Consider the following 24449-nt stretch of genomic DNA (forward strand, 5'->3'; position numbering starts at 1 on the left):
TGCCAGGGGAGAGGGTAGGGAGGAAAGGACAGAGGGTATTGGAGAAAATGGCAAAGACGGGGCCCATTTCAGAAGGGCCTCAATTACTCTCACACACACACACACAAACACACACACACAAACACACACACACACACACAGGCTCGGAAGGCCTAGCTTTTCAGCAGAAGAACCAAGCATTTAAGAGCCAGACAGCTCAGTTTTAAATCCCAGCATCCTAACTGTGTGACTTTGGGCAAGTCAATTAACTCTCTAGGCCTCAGTCTCCTCATCTGTAAAATGGGGATTAAATGAGCCACCAGGTATAAAGTTCTCAGAACAGCGCCTGGCACGTGGTAAGCACCGCATGAAAGCCAGTTTGTGTTAGTGTCACCTAACACTAATTATTATGATCGGATTTTGCAGAGCAGGAAGGAAGTCACAGCGGGACCGGGTGCAGCCAGAATCTGGGAGAAGAGTGTTCTTTGGGAGAGAACACACCTGGGCTCCAACATCGGCCCGGGCTCCCTGTGTGACCCTGAACCAGTCCCCCTCTCTCTGCAGCCTGGGCTCCTCATCTGTGAAACAGACAGTGTGGAGAGGACTCGGCGAGCACACGGAGGGGTCCGGGGACACCAGGCTCCTGCAGGTGCCCCTGGGAGGGCTGGGCCTCCCGGGAGGTTCGGGAACAGGCCACAGAGCTGCCTGACCAAACCCCGCCAGCCCCAAAGGTGAGCCTAAGTGCTTGAGAGGCAGTGAGTCCATGAACACTGGTCTGCAAAGCCAGCCCACTCAGGCTTCTTATAAACATTTTTATACACACAGCCAGGTCTTTGGCGTGGCCACCAATCCCTGAAAGTAAAATCACGAGGCCAGTAAAACACAAAGATACAACCCCTCTGCGGCCTCGGTCCTCATACACGAGGCAGGAATAAGCCACTAGCAAGAGGCACGAGCAACCCACATGCCACTGTATGTGGACACACACACGCATGTACACATATCCACACGCTCATATGTGCACACATGTGTACATGCCTCCGTGCCCACACTCACCCACGAGTGTGCATGCAGGCACACACATGAGACCCATGTGCACACTCTCACAGGAGCACCTGCCCATGCATGCATACCCTCGCCCTCAACCAGACATGCACACACATTTACATGTGCACACACGGGCCCAGCTTCCTGGAAGCCAGATTTGGAGCAGAGGTGACCCAGGAACTCCAAGGCCTTGGGGATTATGGGATGAGCAACGTAGAGGTTGCCTACAGGTATTGCCTTCTCAGATGCAATACAACGGAGGGGTACAGAGCATGGGCTCTGCTCCTTATGAGATGTGAGACGTGAGTGGCTTAATGTCTCTAGGGCTCAATTTTCTCATCTGTCAAGTGGGGTGAGAAGGTCAGCCCCTTCTTAGCAAGGTTGTGGGGAGGTTTCTCAGTTGATACATTTAAAGTGTTTGGCCCAGTGCCTAACACATTGTACCTGCTCAGTAAGTATCAGCCATTTATTAGCAGCTGTAGTATTTTCTGAAGAACTCAGTTTGGCAGCTGTGGCCCAAGTTGCTCAGCTCGAAACTTCAGGGATGGCCACAAGTAGCCACTAAACAGGGTATCGTCACTGGGAAGCAGAGGAAACAGAGGAGGTAGTTCCCACTGCAAAAAGCTTGCTCAGAGGGGGAGCCCAGCCTCTTCCTGGACCCGAGAGCACTATGGGCTCCCTGTCACATGCCCCTCAGTCTCACCAGCTGCCACTTGGCTGGAGCTCTTCAAGGGGACAGCATCTGTGAGACAGGAACGTCACCAGCCTCAAAGACACGCAGCCCCCTTGCCTGTCCCGCCTCTCCCAACACGCTGGACAGGTCAGAGACGGGGCACTTCAGGCCCTTGAACCTCCTGACACTGCAGGGAAACTGCAAACTCAGCCCCACCAGCAGGGGGCGTGGGTGACCGCACATCCTGGATTTAAGAATTTCCCCTGAGCCTCGGCCCACCAAGGCCCCCCACGTCGGGACAGTTTAGGGCTGAACTCTTGTCTCAGTTTCCCCACCCCGACTCCCAGGACCAGAGCCCTCTCCTAATCTCCAGGCTGTTTGAAGAGACCTGCACACCTGTTCTCTCTTGGCAAGGGTCCTCCTTGGTGGCAGGGTAGGGAAGTAGGGAGGTGGCCATGCCCTACGCTCCTGTGGCAGCGCATCCTCCAGTATCCATTCTCCTGTTCTTTCATAATGATAAAACCCCTGCCTTTCAGCTGAGCACATGGTTGCCAGGATAAAGACCTCATTTCCCAGCCTCCCTTGCAGCTGTGATCAAGTTCTGGCCAAGGGGATATAAGCCCGTGTCATGGGGCAACTTCCGGGAACCTTACTGTTGACATGCAACCTTTGCCCTTTCTTCTTTGCCTTTCCTCTATCCTGTTGCCTGGAGTGCAGATGTGACAGCTGTAGCTCTAGCCATCCTGTTAGTCCATGAGGACAAAGGCCACAGGGATGATGGAGAGAGTCCCCCCGGGGCCGGGATGCTGAAGACTGCACGGAGCAGAGCCACCCCGGATTTGAAACTTTTAAAAGGAATAAATACATTTCTCCACTGAAGCCAGTTATTTGGGGTCGCCATTACTTGCAGCGAAACCTAATCCTGACTGCTCTGCCCCCTACACAAGCTGCAGCCCGCTCCTAATCAACATATCTGAGCACCACTGGGCTCAGAATCTCTGCTGTCAAGCCCTGCACACCAACGGGTCCTTTCTGAATGGCAGTGTCCGATCAGGCTGGACCTCCCCACACCTGTGAGATGACAGAGACAGAACGTCTGGCTTCCCTCCCCCAAGGTCAAATCCTACACTTGGAAGCAATGCCAACACTGGTCTTGCCTGGTCCCAACTTCCGCACACCCATCCTACCTCCCCCAAAGTCCCAGCACCCACTGGAAGTAAGGGAAGTGTAATGACTCTCAGAAACATCCCACTTGGGGGGCGGGGGGGGGGAACGGGGGAGGGCAGGATGATGTCCCTCCACCTGCCTCTCCCCCTGCACTAACCGCTCAAGGAACTCAGAGCTTTGCAACAGGATTCTGGCCCCTGGGGCACCATCACCCAGGGATGCTGAAGGACAGGATCACCCAGGGCTTCGGGAAGTGTCCCTGGAGTGGGCAAGGTTGGCACACCTGAGCTGGGGCCACACCTACCTTTCTCTGATGCTGGGGCCAGGTCAATGAAGCTGCGGCATTTTTCACCTTTGAAAAAAAAAAAAGAAGAAAGGTTTTCAGAATATGAAAGGAAGTGAGGGCTTCAGGCTTTCGCCTCTCGCCCTGTACGGATCTGTGGGTAGGGGGGCCCAAACATCTCTAACCCGAGCAGCATCTTTCTCTAACCCTAATTCCCAGAAAGCCAACATCCTGAGGAATGTGGATGGCGAAGCCTCAAGTCCCCATGATGCCTCCTTCTATCACCTCCCAGTCCAATCCAACCAGCCCTGTCACTCCCACCTCCTCAAAGCCCTCCTGCCCTTTCCACGGACTCCACCCCATCCAGGCCCAGCAGGACAAGGGCAGAAGCCGTCACTGGGCTCCCTGGACCTCCACTCTGGCCTCTGTCGGATCCACTCTCCACACTGCAGCTGGAGGGATATTTTCAAACCACGCAGCTCTGATTACATCACATGCACACACGCAAGTACACACACTCCTGCTCAAAACACTTTATCCCAAAATAAAGCCCAAATTCCTTCACATGGATCCAGGACTGGCCTCCACCGGCCTCTCCATCCACACCCCCTCCCCGCCCCTCCTCCCCTCCCCTCCTCTCAGCTCCTATACTCTTCATGTTCCCTCCCCACACACCCCGACTGGGAACACACTTCATCCCTATTAGAAGCTCTCATGGCACCATGGCCTTCTCCTAGGGGGCAGCTAGTCACCTTATAACTCTTATCATTTTGTGTGTGATTCTCACATGGATGGTTCACAAGCTGGAAGCCCCGTGAAGGCAGGTACCACATCTTCAATTCATCCCCAGCTCAGAAAATGGTACCTCCACCCTCCCAGATGCTCAGGCCAGAACCTTGATGTCATTCTTTGTTTCTCTCTTTCTCTCACACCTCCCCATCTGATCTGCAGCTCCAGCTTCCCAATATACTTAGAATCCAACTACTTTTCACCACCTCCTCTGGTCCCAGCTCCATCATCTCCCCCTGGATTACTGCAGTAGCCTCTGCATGGGTCTCCCTGTTTCTGCTCTTATCCACACAGTCACCAGAAGGGTCCTGTTATAACCTAAGATGGATTACGTCTCCTCTCAGAACTTTCCCATGGTTCTCAATTCACTCAGAGTCAGAACCTAAGTCCTTACCACGGCCTATAAGGCCCTGTGTGATCTGTGCCCCCATCACCTCCCTGACCTCATCTCCTACTGGCTTGCCCCTCACTCACTCCACTCCAGCCACACTGGCCTCCTTGCTGATCCTTAAATGTGCCAGCCACATTCCTGCCTCAGGACCTTTGCATGTGCTGTTACTTCTCCCTTGATCATTCCTCCCCCAGATGGCTGAATGGTTTATCCTTCCTCTCCTTTATCACTTTCCCCAAGTTTTACCTTCTCAGGGAGGCCTTTCCTAACTAGTCTATTTAATATTCCAAACACCTCTTCCCTGACTCTCCCCATCTCTCTTCCCGCTGGACCCCTAGCACCTAGAACAGTGCCTGGTACATAGAGAGTGCTCAATAAATATTTGTTGAAGGGGTATATGAATGAGTAAGTGAATGAATGAACAAACGAATGCCTTCCACCCAAACCTTATGCCTATAAGAAACTTCAACTCTTTAGTCTTTCCTCCCAGCCTCCTTGATGCCAGGCCTTATGCTGGCCATCAAGGACGCAGTGAGAGCAAGATGTGACCCAGCCTTAAGGTCCTTTCTCAGATGGGACGTGCTCTATACTTTGCCACAGTCCCCACCACACCCTGTTGCTTTACCCCTAGACCTTAGACCTCACTGGTCCCTGAGACACTAGATTCGCTGACATTTAGGGTGAGCTTGCAACTCCTAGTTCAAGGATTTTACTGCTGAGCATAGCAGCAAAAGATAGATTTCACTGCTGAGCCCAACAAGGAGATAGGACTTTGAGTCCAAATGGAGTCAATGTAGGTTGGGGGATGAAAATAATCTGGAAGCTTCCAGCATTCTCAATTCTTGTGTCTGATTGAAGCTTCCTAAGTTTTCCTCTAAGAAGGTCACTTGAAGCCCGTTTGGGCTCCTGAACCTCCTTCCAGCCCCATATAAATGCAAAGGCAGATATCAGGGAGTGGTGAGAGATGAGGCTGAGAAGGAAGGCTGGGGCCAGATCACGAAGGGTCTTAAGTGCTGAGTTAAGGAGTGGATTCCTCTCTTATACATGTCACCCCTTCCAAAGAATCATGAGGCCACAGGTGGATGGATGCCGCTCCTGTGATTCCATCGTGCTTGCTTCCTCCCCAGGCTCTATACTGAGATGTAGGACCCTCTCCTTCCTTTATAGAAAAGGCTCAGGGCCACTGAATGATCAGCCAGGACCACACAGCAAGTCAGTGGTACTGAGGTTATAAAGAGATGTTTGCTGACAGCCAAGAACCAGAAGAGAGGATTTTTTAAAATGAGAATAGGTAGTGTGCTAAGGATGGATGGATTTTGAATGCATCATCTTAAACTTTCTTTATGTTATATTGTTTTCTCAGAGCTAGAGAGGGAAAATTTTAATGGCCAAATTCAGACCAGCAGCCAGGGCCCCATTAAGACTTTTGTGGACCCTAGGCTCTTTTGCCTTTGGGGTCTCTTCCTCAATAAAAACAAATTAAATTAAAAATTATATTTTACAAATGCATTGGTTAAAGATTAATATATTAACATTATATACTAAAATTTTTCTTCACCTAAAAGGTTTTTTTTCTTCTGATTCTGAAAGAAATTAAAACATCTTATGGGCTTTTGCTCTGACCTTGTACCCTGAAATCCTGCTGAATTCATTTATTAGTTCTGATAGTTTTTAGTGGATTCTTAGGATTTACTATATACAAGATCATGTAATCTACAAATAAATATAGTTTCACTTTTTCCTTTAATCTCGATGTCATTTATTTCTTTTTCTTGACTAATTGCTCTGGCCAAAACCTCCAGTATAATGTTGAATAGAAGTGGCAAGAGCAGGCATCCTTGTCTTGTTCCTGATATGAAAGGGAAAGAATTCATTTTTCTACCACAAGTATGATGTTAACGGTACTCTTTTTCATAGATACTCTTTATCGGGTTGGGGAGGTTCTCTTCTATTTCTAGTTTGTTGAGTAGTTTTATTGTAAAAGTGTGTTTACTTTCTCTTTAATTCCACAACAACCTACAATGTAGTTCTGAGAATCCCCATTTTAGAGACAAGCAAACTGAGGCTCTGAGCTTTCAGTGACTTGCCCAAGACCACATAGACAGTCAGTGATGGACTCAACCCAGTCCATAGACTCCAAACTCTATGCCCTAAAGTTTTTCCAGCTATCTATTCCCATTTGCAGCTAGCCATTCCCACTGTGCAGAGCTACTAGGTCCTAAAAGTAACTCTCTGAGAACATACCTCCATGCAGATAGGGAAAATCCACCAGGGACTAAATAAAATGCCTCTCACGCTTCTATTTCTGCTACATGGACAAGACCGAATAGAAGATGTCTGAGCAGAGATGGTCAAACTTGGCCCACACTGCCTGTGCAGGGCAAAGCTGAGGTTTAAGGAAAAATCATAGTAATGACATAAGGACAACTGGATATTTCAATGGTCACCAAGTCTAATAACTAAAATCCAAACACAGAAGAGATTCTTGGCTCCAGACCCTTAGTTCCATGATAAAGGTTAGCTAACCATTTGTGAGAAAGATATCAAAGTGTACCATATTGGCTAATTGCTTTTAGAAGTGGCCCTTAAAACTTTAACATCTTTATAAGTTATTATTATATTTGTATGTTCAACAAGGGATTTCATTTGGGTATAAAACTGAAGAAAAGTGCACTTATCTCTTCAGACCAAAACTTGTCAATTAGATCATGGAGCTGTGGCCTGTTACCGCCACCTGATGGCAGCATACCTTCCTTGCACTGCAGAACTAGAAAGCTGAAAAGAATCTTTTTTTTTTTAAATAAATTTATTTATTTATTTTTGGCTGCAGTGGGTCTTTGCTGTTCCATGCAGGCTTTCTCTAGTTGCAGCGAGCAGGGGCTACTCTTCGTTGCAGTGCGCAGGCTTTTCATTGCGGTGGCTTCTCTTTGTTGTGGAGCACGGGCTCTAGGCACGCTGTTTCCAGTAGTTGGGGCACACAGGCTCACTAGTTGTGGCTCGCAGGCTCTAGAGCACAGGCTCAGTAGTTGTGGCATACAGGCCTAGTTGCTCTGTGGCATGTGGGATCTTCCCAGACCAGGGCTCGAACCTATGTCCCCTGCATTAGCAGGCGGATTCTTAATCACTGCGCCACCAGGGAAGTCCCTGGAAAGAATCTTAAAGGTCATCCAACGTAAGTGGTTCTCAGCCCTGGGAAGCCCAGGCCCCACACACAGACATTCTGGTTTAACTGGTTGGCAGGAGGCCTAAACATCAGTGGGTTTTCAAAGCCCCCAGGTGATTCCAGTCACAGCCAGGGTGAGATTCACATTCCAATGTGATTTGTAAAAACAACTATTTTCAACATTAGAAAAGCAATAGTAAGTCATTTTAGTGACAGCTGGTGCTATCGCACAGGACACTCCTTCCAGTAACAGTGTTTATGGGGCAGGATAGCAGAGTGGCCAAGACCTGAGCTCTGGAATCAGCAGAGGTGGGTTCAAATTCTGGCTCTGTCACTTCCTGTCATGTGAGTTCACAGTCTTTCTGGACCTTGAGTTCCTCGTCTGTAAAATAGGCACAGCACCTACAGGGGTGTTATAGAGACTCAACATGGGCAAAGAACTTAGGATGCCTGGAACAGAGTGGGAACTTAGGAGATGGTGGCTCTCATCACCATCATAATCATCACCTGCCACACAGGGGTCAGAGGAAACATGGAACATCATGGGAAGAGAGACAAGACTGGTGCATGGACCACCATGGGGGTGGTGGTATGTGGCTCTAGAGCCAGACCTGCGTGGGTTCAGCCTGACTCCACCACCTACTAGATATGTAACATCAACATTAGCCTTTTGGTGCCTCAGTTTCCCTACCTATAAAAAGTGAAAATCACTAATGCTAGTGTTTCTGTAGTGCTTATTACAGGGTGGATCTGTAGGGGCTGGTGCCAACCACCAGGTGACACAGCTAGGACAGATCAGCAGGCAGGAGTCCAGCCAAGTGGCAGCTGCAGGGATACACGGGTTCCCCTACGGCCCTGCACCTTCCGTTGTCTCCCCCTAACCATTGGACATTGCCTGGTGACTGCCTCATTTTTGCCCCGTGAAGATGCCCTTTCTCCCGTCACTCCCTCCCACTCGGATTCCCTCTGACCCAAGATCAAGAGGATGAATGGGTGTCAGCCTCTCCTCCCCGGGAAGGAGAGTTCCCTAAAGATCCACTGTGTTCCCAGAGGCCCCCTGGAGGGTAACGCTGCCCCACTTCAGGGAGGGGCAGAGGAGGGAATTTGTGCAGGAGGAGGATAGAGCCAGCAGACCCCTGGGGAGAAGTTTTTGGGGGTCCATGAGCTACAGGACCGCCACAGCCCCCTACGGAGATGTCAGGACCTTCTAGGAAAACAGCCTGGGAAAGCTGGACTTTGGGGTCAGAGGTCACAGGTTTAACAAAAATCCTGTACCCCAGTGAGGGTCTCAGGGCCCCCATGGGCCCAGGAAACCATCAGCAAGGGGGAGAAGAGGGGCAGGAGAAGACCAGAGGTTCTCCCAAAAGTTCTGAAAACTTCACATCACCCCAGGGCTGTGAGGGAACCTTCATTATGTGAGGTCTGAATTTCTCACTATCCCAGAGAACGGACGTTCAGTCCCATTAGACCAGAGGAATAAACTAATGGGAAGTACCTTGCCTGTAAGAAGGGGGCGTGCCGATTCAGACCCACCATAGCCTCGAAGGGAAACATCCTGCACAAGGTTCCTCATCACTGCATCTTGCTCCGAGGTCCGCAGTCAACAGATGGGACTTGGAACCCAGTGCCCAATGCAAGCGTGGCCAATACGTGAGATCTCAACACCCAGCAATGACTGGGGAAGCCTGTGGGGACTGGGTAACCTGGAGGAGGTGTGCCCTGTCTAAAGGAATATGAATTAACATCCTGGCCATCTGGACCAGTCAGGATCCCGGCAGGAAACAGATGGCACCCTGGAAAGGGCTCACCGAAGACTGCTGAGTGAAGGGCCTATTCATAGACGTGTGGACAGGGGCGAGGGGTGAGCAACAGTGGGGAGCCCTCACCTCCTCCAGCCTGAAGGGGCTGGGGAGGGAAAGGAGGTTGCGAGAGATGATGCCACAGAGGAGGAACTGCCCCTCGGAGCTTAGGTGCACCGAAGCAAGCATCAAAATCAGAAATTCTGGGGCAGGGCCAGAGAATCTGCATTTCTAACAAATTCCCAGGGGTTGCTGTTGCTGCTAGTCTGGGGACCACACTTTAGAACCAGTCCTTAGAGGAATGCAGTCACTGTCAAAACCTCAACAGGCCAAGAACGAGGCAGGGGAGGGGGAAACAGCCCGACCTTTCTCCCTTTCTGCCCTCTGATTTCCTTCCTATGCCTCCCACTGGCCAGAACCAATAAGAAACCAGAGGACGCAGGAGTCCGGGCCATTGCATCTGCACAGGGCAGTCTCCCAAGGCCCAGGGGGGAGTGGACAGACGTGGAGGGGTGAACGGCGAACCACCAGCATGCCACCCTACCCCAGGTGGCCCTCATCCCTCCTCACCCATCACTCTCATCCTCTCACCCTGCATGCTTGTCTCTTTCATAGTCTTACCACGATTACTATCTGAAATGATCTTGTGTATGCATTTGTTCACGTGTTTATTATGTGTCCTCTACAGGATGTGTGTGGACTTCTCCTCTGTTGTGGGTTGTATTTACATGTAGGTATGCATAGGCTGTGGGCTTGACCACATTCTGGACCAGGCTGGAGGCTGCACACAGTGATGCAACAGTGAAGATGAGATTCTCTCTCTCTCTCTCTGAATCCTAGGAATCCAAATCACGTCAAGCAGTGATATTTGGGGATGTTTGAATTAATTTTTTTAAATATTTATTTATTTGTTTATTTTTGGCTGCATCCAGTCTTAGTTGCGGCATGCGGGATCTTTCATTTTGGCGCATGAGCTTCTCTCTAGTTGTGGTGCACAGGCTCCAGAGCGCGTGGGCTCTGTAGTTGTAGCACAGGGGCTCCAGGGTGCGTGGGCTCAGCAGTTGCAGCGTGCAGGCTTAGCTGCCCCATGGCATGTGGAATCTTAGTTCCTCCACGGCATGTGGAATCCTAGTTCCCCAACCAGGGATCAAACCCGAGTCCCCTGCATTGGAAGGAAGATTCTTAACCACTGGACCACCAGGGAAGTCCCATGTTTGAATTAATTTTGATCCCTAAAAATATACTTCTCTTTGGTTCCCAATATCAGTGTTTAGTATTCACGCACTTATATTCAATGAACATTTATTGAGCACCTACACGCCAGGCACCATTCAAGGTGCTAGGGGTGCAGCAGTGAACCAGAAGGCAAGTGCCCACCTTTGCGGAGCTGCTGTTCTAATATTAAAGTGTATGTATAGACCACTTGGAATCCTTGCACCAAAAGAGGGCGTTCCCCAGCTCATCTAAACAGTGCCCAGATGCATATAGCCAGACAAAACTCTAATTCAAAAAGATACATGCACCCCTATATTTATAGTAGCACTATTCACAATAGTCAAGGCATGGAAACAACCTAAATGTCCATCGACAGATGAATGGATAGAGAAGATGTGGTGCATATATACAATGAATACTACTCAGCCATAAAAAAGAACAAAATAATGCCATTTGTAGCAACACAGATGCAACTAGAGATTATCATACTAAGTGAAGTAAGTCAGAAAGAGAAAGACAAATACCATGTGATATCACTTATATGTGGAATCTAAAATACGACACAAATGAACCTATCTATGAAATAGAAACAACACTCATGGACATAGAGAACAGACTGGTGGCTGCCAAGGGGGAGGGGGTTGGGGGAGGGATGGAGTGGGAGGTTGGGGTTAGTAGATGTAAGCTTTTATATACAGGATGGATAAACAACAAGGTCCTGCTGTATAGCGCCGAGAACTGTATCCAATATCCTATGATAAACCATAATGGAAAAGAATATTAAAAAAGAATGTGTATATATGTATAACTGAATCATCTTGCTGTACGGCAGAAATTAACACAACATTGTAAATCAACTATACATCAATTGAAAAATTAAAAATAAATACGTAAACAGTGCCCAGCCAGCATCTCTGAGACAAACGGAAGCTCTGTGATCAGGTGTCTCATTCGCTGCTGTGTCCTCAAAGCCTGGGACACTAACAGGTGCTCCAGACATGATGGTGGGACGAGTAAACGAAGAGCATTTCACAGATTGCCTTTATTAAGGATTACACCAAAGGGGGGCGACTCTGCAGAACCCTACAGGTATGGCCAACACACCTGCAGGCAGAGGTGAGAATGAAAGTTGAGCTCTGGAGCGTCTTGGGGCCCATCTGAGAGGGAAGAGGCAAACAGAAAGGGGGGGGAGGGTCTTCACTACCCAGCGAAGAGCAGCCACGCCTAGCCTCACGTCTGCCACGACGCAGAGGAGCCCGGAGATCAGCCTGGGCGTGATGCCTTTGATGGTCGCCTTTCACCTCCTTTTCTGCTGCTTTGCGCCTGCTGATTCAGATTTACAACCTACCTTTTCCTACCTCTCAATCTCGACGTCTTCTCTCCCTCCATTTCCCCATGTCTGACACAGCCCCAGCCTTCAAACCCACCAGCTCCCCCACCGTGAAGCCTGTCTTGTTCACCAACCACCTGCCCCGCCCCGAAGAGATGTCTCCCCACTCTGAATTCCCAGTGTTTTATCATATCTCCCATGATACGGTCACTTTCTACCTTGGGCACAGCTTGGCCCGTTTTGGCCCCCTTTGGGCTGTTAATAGCAGATCTACCCACCATCAGGTGGAAGCTTGAGTTTGTCATGTTGCCTAGGATCCAATGACCCAAGGAGAATCCAGGGCAAGCACCATGCTAAGAGCATGGCACACATCACAACTGTATGCGGTCAATATCCATCCCCACTTTACAGATGAGGAAACTGAGGCTCGCACAGGCAAAGCGACCTACCCAAGGTTACACAGCCAAGAAGTAGCAGAACCAGGAGCTGGACCCAGGTCTGTGTCTTTCCAAAGCTCTTTCCAGCATGCAAGGGACTGACTTGTCCAGAGGGGGGACAGGGACTCAGGACATTCCATGACCAGACCAGCTTGTTTAGACTCCAGCAAATCAACACTGTCTCGGAAATATCTTTTTCTTTTTTTAACATTTTATTATGGGAAGTTCCCATCTTTTACAAAAGCAGAGAGACCAGTATGAAGAGTCCCATGTCCGCAGCCCAGCTTGGAAACTTACCTTGTCTCTCCGCACCCAGCAGCCCACCACTAGTGGGGTTATCTTGAAACAAATCCCAGAGGTTTGAATCTAAATGCCTCTTTGAAGGGTTTTGCTCCCTTGCTCAGAAAAGACAAATGGAAGGTCATTTCTTCTTAGACACTCCGGCATCACGCTACGGGGCTGCTGACTTTTAGCACCACGGGAACAAAACATGCAACCCAAGAGGCCCTGACCTGCCCTAGCTGCTGACTCCTTTTGACCCACTGTCTGCGGGACCTGGCCGAGCTAAGGGTGAGGGGGCTCAGAAATTGCCTTCAACACAGCATCTTCAGCTTGGCAGCTCCAAGCCGGCGCTCCAATCCCACCACCAAGGGGAACACCTGGCAAGGCCCTCGGCGGAATCGAGGCTTCTAGGAATCCACACCAGAGACGATGGGAGAGTCACAGCTGCCTCCTTTCTGGCTCACCACTCACGCCTCATTCCAGGAATCTCACGCCGAGGTCCCTCCTCCAGGTCCGATCTACTGGAGAAAGAACCTCGTGGTGGAGGCCGAGGAAGGCGGGTAGCCTGGGGTCCATGGGAGCCAGGCAGGCTGTGCTCCCTGGTGAAAAGCCTGGGCTCTGACTTCACACGGACCTGAAGCCAAATCCCAGCTCTGCCACCTGCTAGCCGTGGAACTCTGGGGGAACCATCATTTTTATTCACTTGGTTGGGTTTTTTGGCCAGTAAAGGATGATGATCCCAGCCTCACGAGGTTGCTTGAGGGCTAAATGAGGTAACGGGTATAAAGCAAGACGTCTTCAGTTAGGATTTAAATCAGGCAACACCTGCGAGGGATCAGCTTGACGTGTCGACACCCACATCCCCAGCCCGTCATTCATCACAGCTCTTGGGCTCCCTCCTCGAAAGGGGGTGCTCTGAAGGCAAACGGAGGTGTCTGGGCTCAGAAGCCACAAGACGTGCGTTCAAACCCCTCCTCTGCCTCCCCCTGGCCCCGTGACCTCAGGAAGTGGCTTCACAAATCTGAGCCTTTTCCTCGGGTGCCAAATGAAAGTCATTTCAGTTCTGCCCTCCAGGCTTGCAAAAAAGGATGAAAACGGAAGGGAGTGTGAGAAAATGCCTGCCCCGTGCTCGGCTCCGTAAATAAGCGCTATTTTTGATTCCATCCCTGGATCCTAAGTTAGAGTCACACTGCGCTCCTCCTAAGGAGAGCCTGGACGTCTTCCCGAGCCAGAAGCAGGAGGCTGTAATTGTGCCACTTCAGCGGGAGCAGGTGGGGGGAGCCTGGCAGGGCCACGGGCAGAATCTAGGGAGGTGGCCAGAGGCAGATGCCCGAGGCTGGCAGAAGGGTGAGGAGCACTGAGGGTCAGCCAAGCTGCCCTCGGCATGAACACGCAGGAGCCAGATCTGGTTGGCAGCGGGAAGACGGGCAGCAAGAGGAAGGGGCACTGGGGAGCCCAGTGTCCTTGGCTGGGTCCCCAGATCATGGGTCTGAGGTTCGTGACTTAATTTCACAACCCATCTGATGGTGGAGTTGAGGCTTCTGTGGCTTGTAAGGTAGGGAGAGGGCACCCAGAGGGAGCCCCATGGTGAGGGGCTAGGCCCAACATGCTTTACAAACTACCACCCCCATTTTACAGATGAAGAAACTGAGGCACAGATATAGACTGAGTAACTTGTCTAAGGTCGCACAGCCAATGGTGGAGCCTGGATTCAAATGGAGACAGCCCGCCACAGAGCCTTTGCATTTGGCCACTACCCTGTGCTGCCTCTTAGGGGAGTAAGCAGGTTCTAGAAAAATCTATTCTTTCTAAGGGAAGTCTGAGATGCCCTCCAAGAGGACTCCACATGTGGCAGGAGAAATCAGCATCCATCAGGATGTGACTGCATTTCGAGATGTCCAGCCAGATGCCCAAACATGGCTGGTTCTGCTTTTGACTCTGGTTCTGAGACCCAGATTCCACGGAGCCCAACCTCTGGGCAGGTGCATGGCTAGTTTTCTCTATAGTAGGAGCTTTCAACTTGCTGGGAGGGCAGAGAAAAACAGTCCTGGCCCCCAACAAATGTGGCCAAAAGAAACAATTTTAACTGTTTGGCAAGGGTGAAAATCCACACACCTTCGCTGGGCTGGATTCAAGGAATTCAGCACCAGGAGCGGCGGGGAGTAAAGAAAAATGCCAGCAGATCTTGCATGAAGCTTCTCCTTGCGCTATCCAGGCTGGCGGCAGAGCCTTGGCAAGCACTTCCTTGGAATTCTCCGGAGGCCTCTGCCAGTTCAACTGACAGGGCAGCAGATGGCACACACTTATCTGCTGATGATATTTTGATTTATTTATCTCTTACAGATGGTACCAGGCCTTGATTTCTGGCAGGAGTTCAAAATATGGGTCAACTTTCTGGAGATAATCATTTCTCCAAGTGGATGAAACACTGGAAACTAAAATCCGCCTGGCATCATGACTGCATCACCATGGCCTCCAGACGTACCTTGCTTGGGCATTTGGGGGCATTCTGGGTAAACCAAAGGGAATAATTTGTTCTGAAGAATTTTACAGCCAGAGGACCCTAAATGCTTATTTAAAATTAACACCATAGTGGTTAAGTGTAAGAGCTTTGAACTCACAGAGCCTCTGCCACTTACAAACTCTGGGACCCAGGCCAGACTCTGGGTCTTAGTTTCCTCATCTGTAAAATGGGTATAATTGTCTTCTCCACCACATAAGCTGTGACAGAATTACCTAGCTATCCACCAAAAAATGTGCTACTCCTTCCGTAGTGTGGAGTTATTGCTAGAAAGTGGCTGCCCCACCAGGCACAATATTTCCCAGCACCCCCTACATCCTGCTGGGGTCATGTGACTGGTTCTTGCCTATAAAATGTGAGTGTGAGTGATGTGTGGCACTTCCTGGGGTGGGCTTTTATGAAGCAGAAGTGCCTTTTCTTTCCTCTTCCGCCCAGATGCAGACGCCTCCGAGGTCCTAGGAAATGGTAGAGGCACAATATGGAAGTTGCTGGGTCCCCAAATCACTGTGTGGAGGAGAGCTGCCACCCACCAGCATCACCTGTACCGAAGTGTTACATGAGCTACTGTGTTAATCCCCTGCCATCTCAGGGCTTTATTTGTTACAGCAGTTGTTGTTGCCTTATACATAGTTGGGGATCAAATGAGACCATACATGTGAGACAGCTGGTGCATGACAAGAACTCAGCAAGTGTTCACAATTATTATTATTGTCATCTTTCAAGGGAGCTTGATAAATAAAGGATATTGTGGGGGGTTTTTTTATGTCATCCCTTATGTTGGGTTTAGTTAAAGCAAAGCAAAGCTGCTTTTCCTGATACCTCAGTCTTATTTTCACCCTTTTTTTGATACTATCAGGAATCCTTCATGCATTGTCACTCCTCAAAAGAATGTCCTGAGAGAAATTAAGGAGGGAGAAGGTATGGGTAGTTTTTGGGGGGCACACTCTGGCTGACACAGGGACATTATGGCCCACAATCATCTGTGTTCCCAGTTTGCTTCTCTCCTCCCTCAGCACAGAAGTCTCCAGCCCGGCTGGAGATGGGAGGGGGGACTTGGGGACCATGAATCCCACCACCCTCAGCTTCCGAACGTGGAAACCAAGGCCCAGGTAGGGCTCGTAAGTTGCTTATGACCTCATCACCAGGCAGATATTGAGCTGAAGCTGGAACCCAAGTCCTCTGCCTTCTAATCCAGAAGAAGGGATGGGAGGACAGGGGCCCCACAGTCTGTGGCTACAGAAAATAACAGTAGCCAACACTTACTGAGCACTTAATAGGTGCCAGAAACTGTTCTAAATCTCCATATGCACCACCTTCTTTAATTCTCATAACAACCATAGGAAGGAGACACTATTACTGTTCCCATTTATCAGATGAATAAACTGAGGCCCAGTGAGGTTAAGTATCTTACCCAAAGGCACAGAGATAGTAAGTGGTGGATCCAGGATTCCACTCAGGACACTCCAATTCCAGAAGCTTCGCTTTTAATCATGTTTGGAGGGATGGAACTTGTAGGAAGCATTTGTTTTTTTTTTTTTCTGCTTGACTCCAGGGAGCAGAATTAAACCCCGTGGGCCCAAGGAGCAGCTCTCTACCTGGCACAACCAAAGAAGAGTCCAGCCATAAAAAAGGCCCCTCCAAGGTGGCATTAAACTTCCCAGTTGGTGAGGGAATTTCCTGGCGGTCCAGTGGTTAGGACTCTGCGCTTCCACTGCAGGGGGCCCGGGTTTGATCCCTGGTCGGGGAGCTAAGATCCTGCAAGCCACGGCACGGCCAAAACAAGAACAAAAACAAACTTCCCATTGCTGAGAGGATGTAAGAAAGGGTTGGATTCCCACGTGGAGATGTTGCCAAGAGATTCAAGTAGCCAGTGGGGTATCAGACTGAGCCAGTGCTTCCTCACGTGTCCCACAGGTGGTTTATGATGGGGGATGTGGCACTAAATTACACTGAATCACATCATGGGTAAACGATTTCCCTTCCCAATTCCCTTCCAACCCTTCAAGATTACTTCCAGGAAAAAAATTTCAGTTTTGCGCTAGCCTGTCCTTAACATGGCTCTAACACTTGCTAATCTTCTCTTTTAAAAAAGGAGAAAAGGCAAAAATATCCAGTTAGAATTTGATAGCGTTGTTGTCTTGTATGCATACACATACGCACGTGTATACATTTCTTCTATTTTTGGCAAGCCGCGCTGATTTTCTATTTCCAGTTGGAATTGAAAGCTCCCCTTCATTTATGTAAGGAAAATATGAGCCAATATAGAGCAAAAAAAAAAAAAATTCATAGTAGAACAGGAGGATGTGACTAAGAACAAATTCATAAAGGTGTTATAAGAATAACTGAAGTTTGGCAAACACTGGGATAAAAGCATTCCGTGCTTCTAGGCCCACTCCAGGCTAAGAGGGTGCAGGGTCACCACCCTGCACAATGCTGGAAGCACGGTCCACATCGTGGTTTATACAAACGAGATTCCCTGGAGTCAGGCAGTGCACAGCGTGCGTGGCTGTACACAGCAGCCATGGATATTTTTAGAGTAATAAATACACCAAACATAGGATAAAAGAGAAGTAATCTTCTGTTGAGCCGCCCTGAAATTGGCAGTCAAAGTTCCTCACTCCAAATTACAGCACTCTCTGATCTTCCCACAATGTCCCCATGCTCGGGGGGGCCCCCAGGCTGCCCAAGCAGCGCTGGCACCCAACCCATCCTCAGGATGAATGGAAGAACCCCAGGCACGGGATTCTCCTCGGGGGATGCAGCAGGAAGATAAATGGCAAGTGAGCTGCACGTTCAGCTACAAAGGCAGCGGGCAGACGTCCTCAGACACAAAGGCACTTGGAGAATATAGAGTCCGTGAACCATTCCTGGAATAGCTAGTTGACACTGAAATCCAGCTCCCCCGGGGATGAACCAAAATCAACTCAAGAATGGAGAATTCATAGTAAAATCACCAAGATGAGGAAGGAATCTATGTGAACACACAAACAAAATGAAACTATTGTAGATATCAGGGGCTTACAAGCCAGAGGCTGTAATGCAACCCTGACTTTGTAAAACTCATACAAACATCAAAAATCAGGAGGTCAGAGCAGTAGGAATGCTGGTGCTCTCATGTTTCTCAGGTGGGGTCTAATACTGGAAACACCTTGTTTAAAGGCTGCAAGCACACATTTTTTTCCTCCCCTCCCCACCCCCCCAAATCACAAAGGTAACCACATACCCAGAGTCAAATGACCGGGCAGAAGGGAAAGGAGATTAGAATTCAGGCCTGACATGTGAACACATGGACTCACTTGTCCCCAGGGACCCCAACATGGCTCTCTGACCCAGGGTCACTGAGCAAGAGCCTCTCATGTCCTATGAATTCCCCAAGTTGATAAACAAACAAAACAAGAAAATCAACTTACACTCACCCATGCCAGGTCAGTCCTAAACTTCTCTCTCTCTCACACACACACTCATCTCTCTCAAGGTCCATTGCCTCAGCCTCTCCTCCGGCCTCCCTGCCTCCACACTGTCAGCCACAGGGATGTTTATGAAGCCCAGATCTGAAATTCTGTTCAGGAGCCTCCACTTAATTTCAGTTCTCACCAGAATCATCGTGCCCTCAGACATTTATTAAAAATGCATGGGGGGGCTTCCCTGGTGGCGCAGTGGTTGAGAGTCTGCCTGCCAATGCAGGGGACACGGGTTCGAGCCCTGGTCTGGGAGGATCCCGCGTGCCGCGGAGCGACTGGGCCCGTGGGCCATAGTTGCTGAGCCTGCGCGTCTGGAGCCTGTGCTCTGCAGCAGGAGGGGCCGCTGTGGTGGGGGGCCCGCGCACCGCGATGAAGAGTGGCTCCCGCTTGCCGCGGCTGGAGAAAGCCCTCGCACGGAAAACGAAGACCCAACACAGCCATAAGTAAATAAATAAATAAATTTTTAAAAATTAAAAAAAAAAAAAAAGCTGAAAGAAAAATGCATGGGGACTTCCCTGGTGGCGCAGTGGTTGAGAATCTGCCTGCTAATGCAGGGGACACGGGTTCGAGCCCTGGTCTGGGAAGATCCCACATGCCGCGGAGCAACTAGGCCCATGAGCCACAACTACTGAGCCTGCGCGTCTGGAGCCTGTGCTCCGCAACAAGAGAGGCCACGATAGTGAGAGGCCCGCGCACCGCGATGAAGAGTGGCCCCCAGTCGCCGCAACTAGAGAAAGCCCTCGCACAGAAACGAAGACCCAACACAGCCAAAAATAAATTAAAAAAAAAAAAAAAAAATGCAGACTCCCAAAGATGCATATTCTCTGCGACCCAACAATTTCGTTTCTTGGAATTCACCTTACAGACATATTCACACGTGTGCAAAATAACACAAGGTCAAGATAATTTGTTGCATCATTATTTTAATAACAAAGGACTGGAAATAATCTAAATTCCCATGAATTAAATAAGAAATACACATTCAATTTATGGAATATTCACGCCCATTAAAACAAACAGGTAGCTCTTTCCCTCTCAGAATATTAACACAGACTATTAATATTAATTAATATTAATACAGAGCACAGAATGTCAATATTCCATGAAAAAGTGGATACCCCGCTGAAGTTTGAGACCCACTGCTCTTACAGAATAAATCTAAACAATTCTATCTGCCCCTTCTTTTATCCAGTGTGGTCTCCATCTTCTCCCTCAGATACTGTATCAGTTTCCTATGGCTGCTATAACAAGTTACCACAAACTTAAAGACTTAAACAATACACTATTTTTATCTTATAATTCTATAGGTCAGAATTCCAACATGAGTCCCACTGGGCTAAAATCATGGCGCTGGCAGGGCTGTGCTCTTCTGTGGAGGCTCTGTGGACAATTCCCTAGCCTTGCCTTTTCTAGCTTCTCACACTCCTTGACTCTCGGTCCCTTTCTCCATCTGCAGAGTCAGCCGTGTTGAATCTCTCCTCTTCCATAGACACAGCTCCCTGTCTGACTACAACTGGAAAGGTTCTCCTCTTTTAAGGACTCACGTGATTAGACTGGGCCCATCTGGAAGATTCAGGATCGCCTCCCCAACTCAAAATCCTGAACTTAATCACATCTGAAAAAGTCTCTTTCACCATTAAGGCAACATATTCACGGGTTATGGGGAGTCTGATGCCGACCTCTTGGGGAGGGGATATGGTTCTGCCCACCGTGGCTACTCTGGACTCCAGCCACCAAGGCACTGGTCACATCTCATCAAACCCAAGATCTCGTATCCATCCCTCTGCCTGAAATGCTCTTTCTCACTTGTCAGACTCCTACTCAAACCTTCAAGGCTGAACTCCATAGCCCCCTCCTCTGTGAAGCTCTCCCTGATTCCCCCAAGCAGAATTAGGGACACTGCTGGCACTTTGGAAAGACCCTTCTGTATGACACTTGTCACTTGGCATTTGAATTATTTGCCTCTATGTGCATCTCTCAGTAGCCAGCAAGCAACTTAAGAGTGAACACTTATTCAACCACACATCCCCACCATTCAGCATGGTGCCTGGCACACAGCAGGGTTAGCAAACACTGAAGGGATGAATGACTTAATCCTTTCTATTTTACTGTGGCATGAAATATATATATAAATATACATATAAAATACATATATTATGTATATATATGTACAATACATATATGTATGTATATATGTGTATATATATGTATATATGTGTGTATATATATATATATACACACACATACATATACTTATTGATAGTTATATAATTTGTAATCCAAATATGATTTTATGTGTCTGTTGTTGTTACAGGTATATTGTTGTTGTTATTGTCAATCCACGTGCCTGGCATATGATAGGAGCTCAATAAATATTTGCTGCGTAAATAAATTAATAAGTAAACCCAATATTTATTGAACTTTTTCTATATTCCAGGCACTTGGCTAAGCTTTTCATAAGCTCTGCCTCCCTCATTATTTTTTCCACAATAACTCTCAAAGGACTACTACAGTAGCTGGGTAATGAATACTAGCTGCTGTTACAAACACCTCAAAATCCTAAAGGCTTATTTCTGAGATGTCTCTCCTGCATGACTCCCATCCACGAGGTGACTCAAGGACCCCGGCTCCTTCCATGGTGCAGCTGTACCACCGACGAGGGAGAGAAAGCATGGGGAGAGCACACTGGATACTTATCCACCTTAGCCCAAAGAGAACATATGTCACTTCCTTTCATACCTCACTGGCCACACCAGTCACATGGCCAATCCAACTGCAAAGGAGGCTGGGAAATGCAGAGGAGCTCATGGATACTGATAAGCATAGCAGTCACTGCCACAATTATTACCTGCCTCATCTTACCGCTGGAGAAACAGAGGATCAGAGGAATGGAGACATGGCCCAAGACCCTGCAGCTAGTGTGTGGAGGAGACCAATTCAACCCCAGGTCTGTCTGCCTGCACAGACCACACTCTTAACCACTGCTTGCTCATAGGCCACCACAGAGGGCAAAGGCCTGCCTGGGACCTTGCTGAGTGGCAGGAAGGATCCCACCCTGGAATGGACATTTCCTCTGGACAATGCCCATATCGGATAATCCACACAGAGATAATCGGGAGTTGGCCGGGTCCGGTTCCACCATCTATTTCCTTACCCCTCCAGTGTCAGTTTATTCATAAGCATCTGAATGATGACACGAGGCAGATGTTTTGTGCTTGATTTTCCCCTCCAGACTGTTGCAAGAGGGGAAACAAAATCTATTTTTTTAAGAGAGCATCAGATGATGCTTGAACAAAACCAATAACTCTTTCAGGACAAGCAGCTCTGTAAGCTTCCCACAGACGTTCTCCGAGTGTCATTTCTGGCGTTTATTTGGCAGTTGTTTACTGTCTGCAAAGAAACATCGCTCCTTCCTGTATATGTTTCTCCTCTCCTCCTCCCTGTAACCTTCCCCCACGGCATTAGCCCTTTGCCCTTGCAGTTTAAAATTGTAACAAAAAGATTTCCCCTAACCCCGGCCCCAAGTTGCTTTGCCGTGCATCAATCCCAGATCCTGCATCCTCTCTCCAGATCCTATCATTCTAGCCTGCCTGTTCCTTGTCTTTTAGCATCAGCATCTCAGCTGACACAACTGCAATTATAAGTCAATTCGCAATTATTCAGGGCTGATTATTCAGGGAGTGGATTCCTCGGGCTTCTAGCTTCCCCCCTCCCTGTGGGCCTGGCACCACTCATTAGCACTTCCATCAGCAGGGAAGAAAGGAAAAGAAAGTTTGCCAAACTCTTAGCCACCAAGAGGAGTTCCTGGTCAGCCATTTCTGTTTGGCAAGGAGGCAACTCAGACACTGGACTCATCTGCTCATGCTACCTCTTCCCCAATCACACAGGTAATTCGATGTTTACAATCATTTTCACAGAAAGGAGAAGGGAGCTATGGCCGGTACCAGACTGGATCTCCCATCCTCAAGGCTGCTCCCACCAGCCTGTGATGTCTGCACGCTTCACAACAGCACGTGAACTTGTGTGAGCTGTGAGCGTGTTGTCAGCTATGGCGCACAGCTTGATGGCAGGGGCTGTCTCTTTACATCATGAAATATGTCGAGGGATCAATGTGTAATGGCTTATCTAATAAATGCAATGAACTTTTTAAAAACAAAGCAGAGAGAGACAGATGGAAGGCAACTCACCCTCGCATGAAATCATCTCCTTTGCCAGCTGACCCAAGAAGGGGCTTGTTTTCTGACACAAGGCCCTTCCCCAGGCCAAGGCCCCCATTCCTGGGGAATCTGAACCATGGTCCCCTACTGAAGGACTCTAGGAAATACAGGGGACCCACTTGAGGAGATCGTCTCCAGGGCCCACAAGAGAAAGAACAGACACTGGCCCAGGAGACAGAGTGCACGTCAGCCCAGAAGGGGACCCAGGGTCAGTGCAGGTACAACTGGGCCACCTCTGCTGCACTCACCAGCTCCATGCCGCCTGGCAGCCCAGTCTCCACCCACTGCTTGGGAACCTTTAGAACCATCATCTACTGGGTCAGAGCAGCCAATGGGCAAGAGGTGGGGGGTCCTATGTGAGGAGAACGAAATGGGTCCTTTACCTTTCTCCCAGCAAACCCAGCCAAGCTCCAGCTGATCTAATCCTCAGTCCTTTTACCATTTTCTTGCATTCAATCAACAAATCTTCATTAAGCCCCTACGATGTGTCAGGCACTATTCAAAGCACTGAGGAGTCAGCAGTAAACAAGACATTTCATTCCAGCAGAGAAGACAGACAGTAAATAAGTAAACAAGTAAGTAAATAATAGATGGTGATATACACTCTGAATACAACAAAACAGGACGGAACGACTGGGGTGGGTGAGACTTCTTTGACAGAGTGATCTCCTCCTCTCTAATGAAAGAATAGTCCAGCTGCAACCTGATGAAGACAAGCCAGCCATGTAAGGGTCCAGGGGGAAAGCATCCCAGAGAAGCTCATCAAGTACAAAGGCCCTGGGGCAGGAATGCGCTTGGAGGGCTGCAGGAGCAGCCAAGAGTCTGGACGGCCTGGGGCTGAGTGAGTCCTGGGTGAAGAGAAGCAGGAGTCAGCAGGGCTGGGTCTGTGGGCCTCGGGCTGGGGTTAGGCTGAGGAGCTATGCTGGGGCTCTGGGAAGTCACTGGAGGAATCCAAGCAGCAGAGTGCTGTGATCTGATTTGCATTTTTAAAAAGCTCTATCTGGAGGCTGTGTAGTTACAAAAGACTGAACCAGCTCACAAGCTTAAGCACGGAAGCTTGTTAACTTGAAAGGCTACAAGAGTATCTTGCTGAACCCAGATGCAGGGACTGCACGGAGCTGGGAGCCATCGGGAGCCAGGGCAGCCTTTCTCTGGCCATCTCAGCTCCGGGGTCTCTCTTCTCAACCCCTCTCTGCTCCTCAGACCACAGGCCCAAAGCACGTGCTCTGGCCCCTGCTCTGCATCCAACCCTACAGGGTCTGACCAGTCCTCCAAATGCCCAGGAGACTGAGGCTGATTGGCCCAGCTCAGACCACGTGTCCAACCCAGTGTCCAATCAGCACAGCCCCCGGCAAGGGCGAGGCTGCCCAGGAAAACATGGCTGCCGGCAGTGGCCGCAAGTGTAGGTGGGGAAGCTCCCGGAGACGAGGGCTGGGCAGACACCTCCAAGTGCCCTCTGCTTGGCGGTTCCCCAGAATTCCCTCTCGGATGACTTCCTGCATTTCCAGTCTCCATCTCAGTCCCCACCCCCAACTCTGCAGGAGACCGTGGGCTGGCCAGACCACCGAAGTTCCCTGGGGCTTAGGAAGTGGGAGAGCTTCCCACTCAGAGAATCAGGGGACCACAGAAGCAGGGCCAACAGAGGGGACAGGCCAAATCCTAAAGATTGAGGCTGGGGTCTGACAGGGAGAAAGG

General features: G+C 49.3%; 1 protein-coding gene across 5 annotated transcripts in view; it reads right to left on the reverse strand.

Annotated features, from left to right (window-relative positions):
- The window catches only part of GSG1L (GSG1 like), a 213771-nt gene that overhangs the window by 137099 nt on the left and 52223 nt on the right, over positions 1–24449 (reverse strand). For all 5 annotated transcript variants that reach the window (XM_082359684.1, XM_082359685.1, XM_082359681.1 and 2 more), the window contains exon 2: positions 3171–3218. In XM_082359684.1, the coding sequence (XP_082215810.1) occupies positions 3171–3218 (48 nt within the window). The remainder of the gene's footprint in view (positions 1–3170; positions 3219–24449) is intronic.

The sequence above is a fragment of the Balaenoptera borealis genome (assembly GCF_965194805.1).
Source record: "Balaenoptera borealis genome assembly, chromosome: 16".
Lineage (NCBI taxonomy): Eukaryota > Metazoa > Chordata > Mammalia > Artiodactyla > Balaenopteridae > Balaenoptera > Balaenoptera borealis.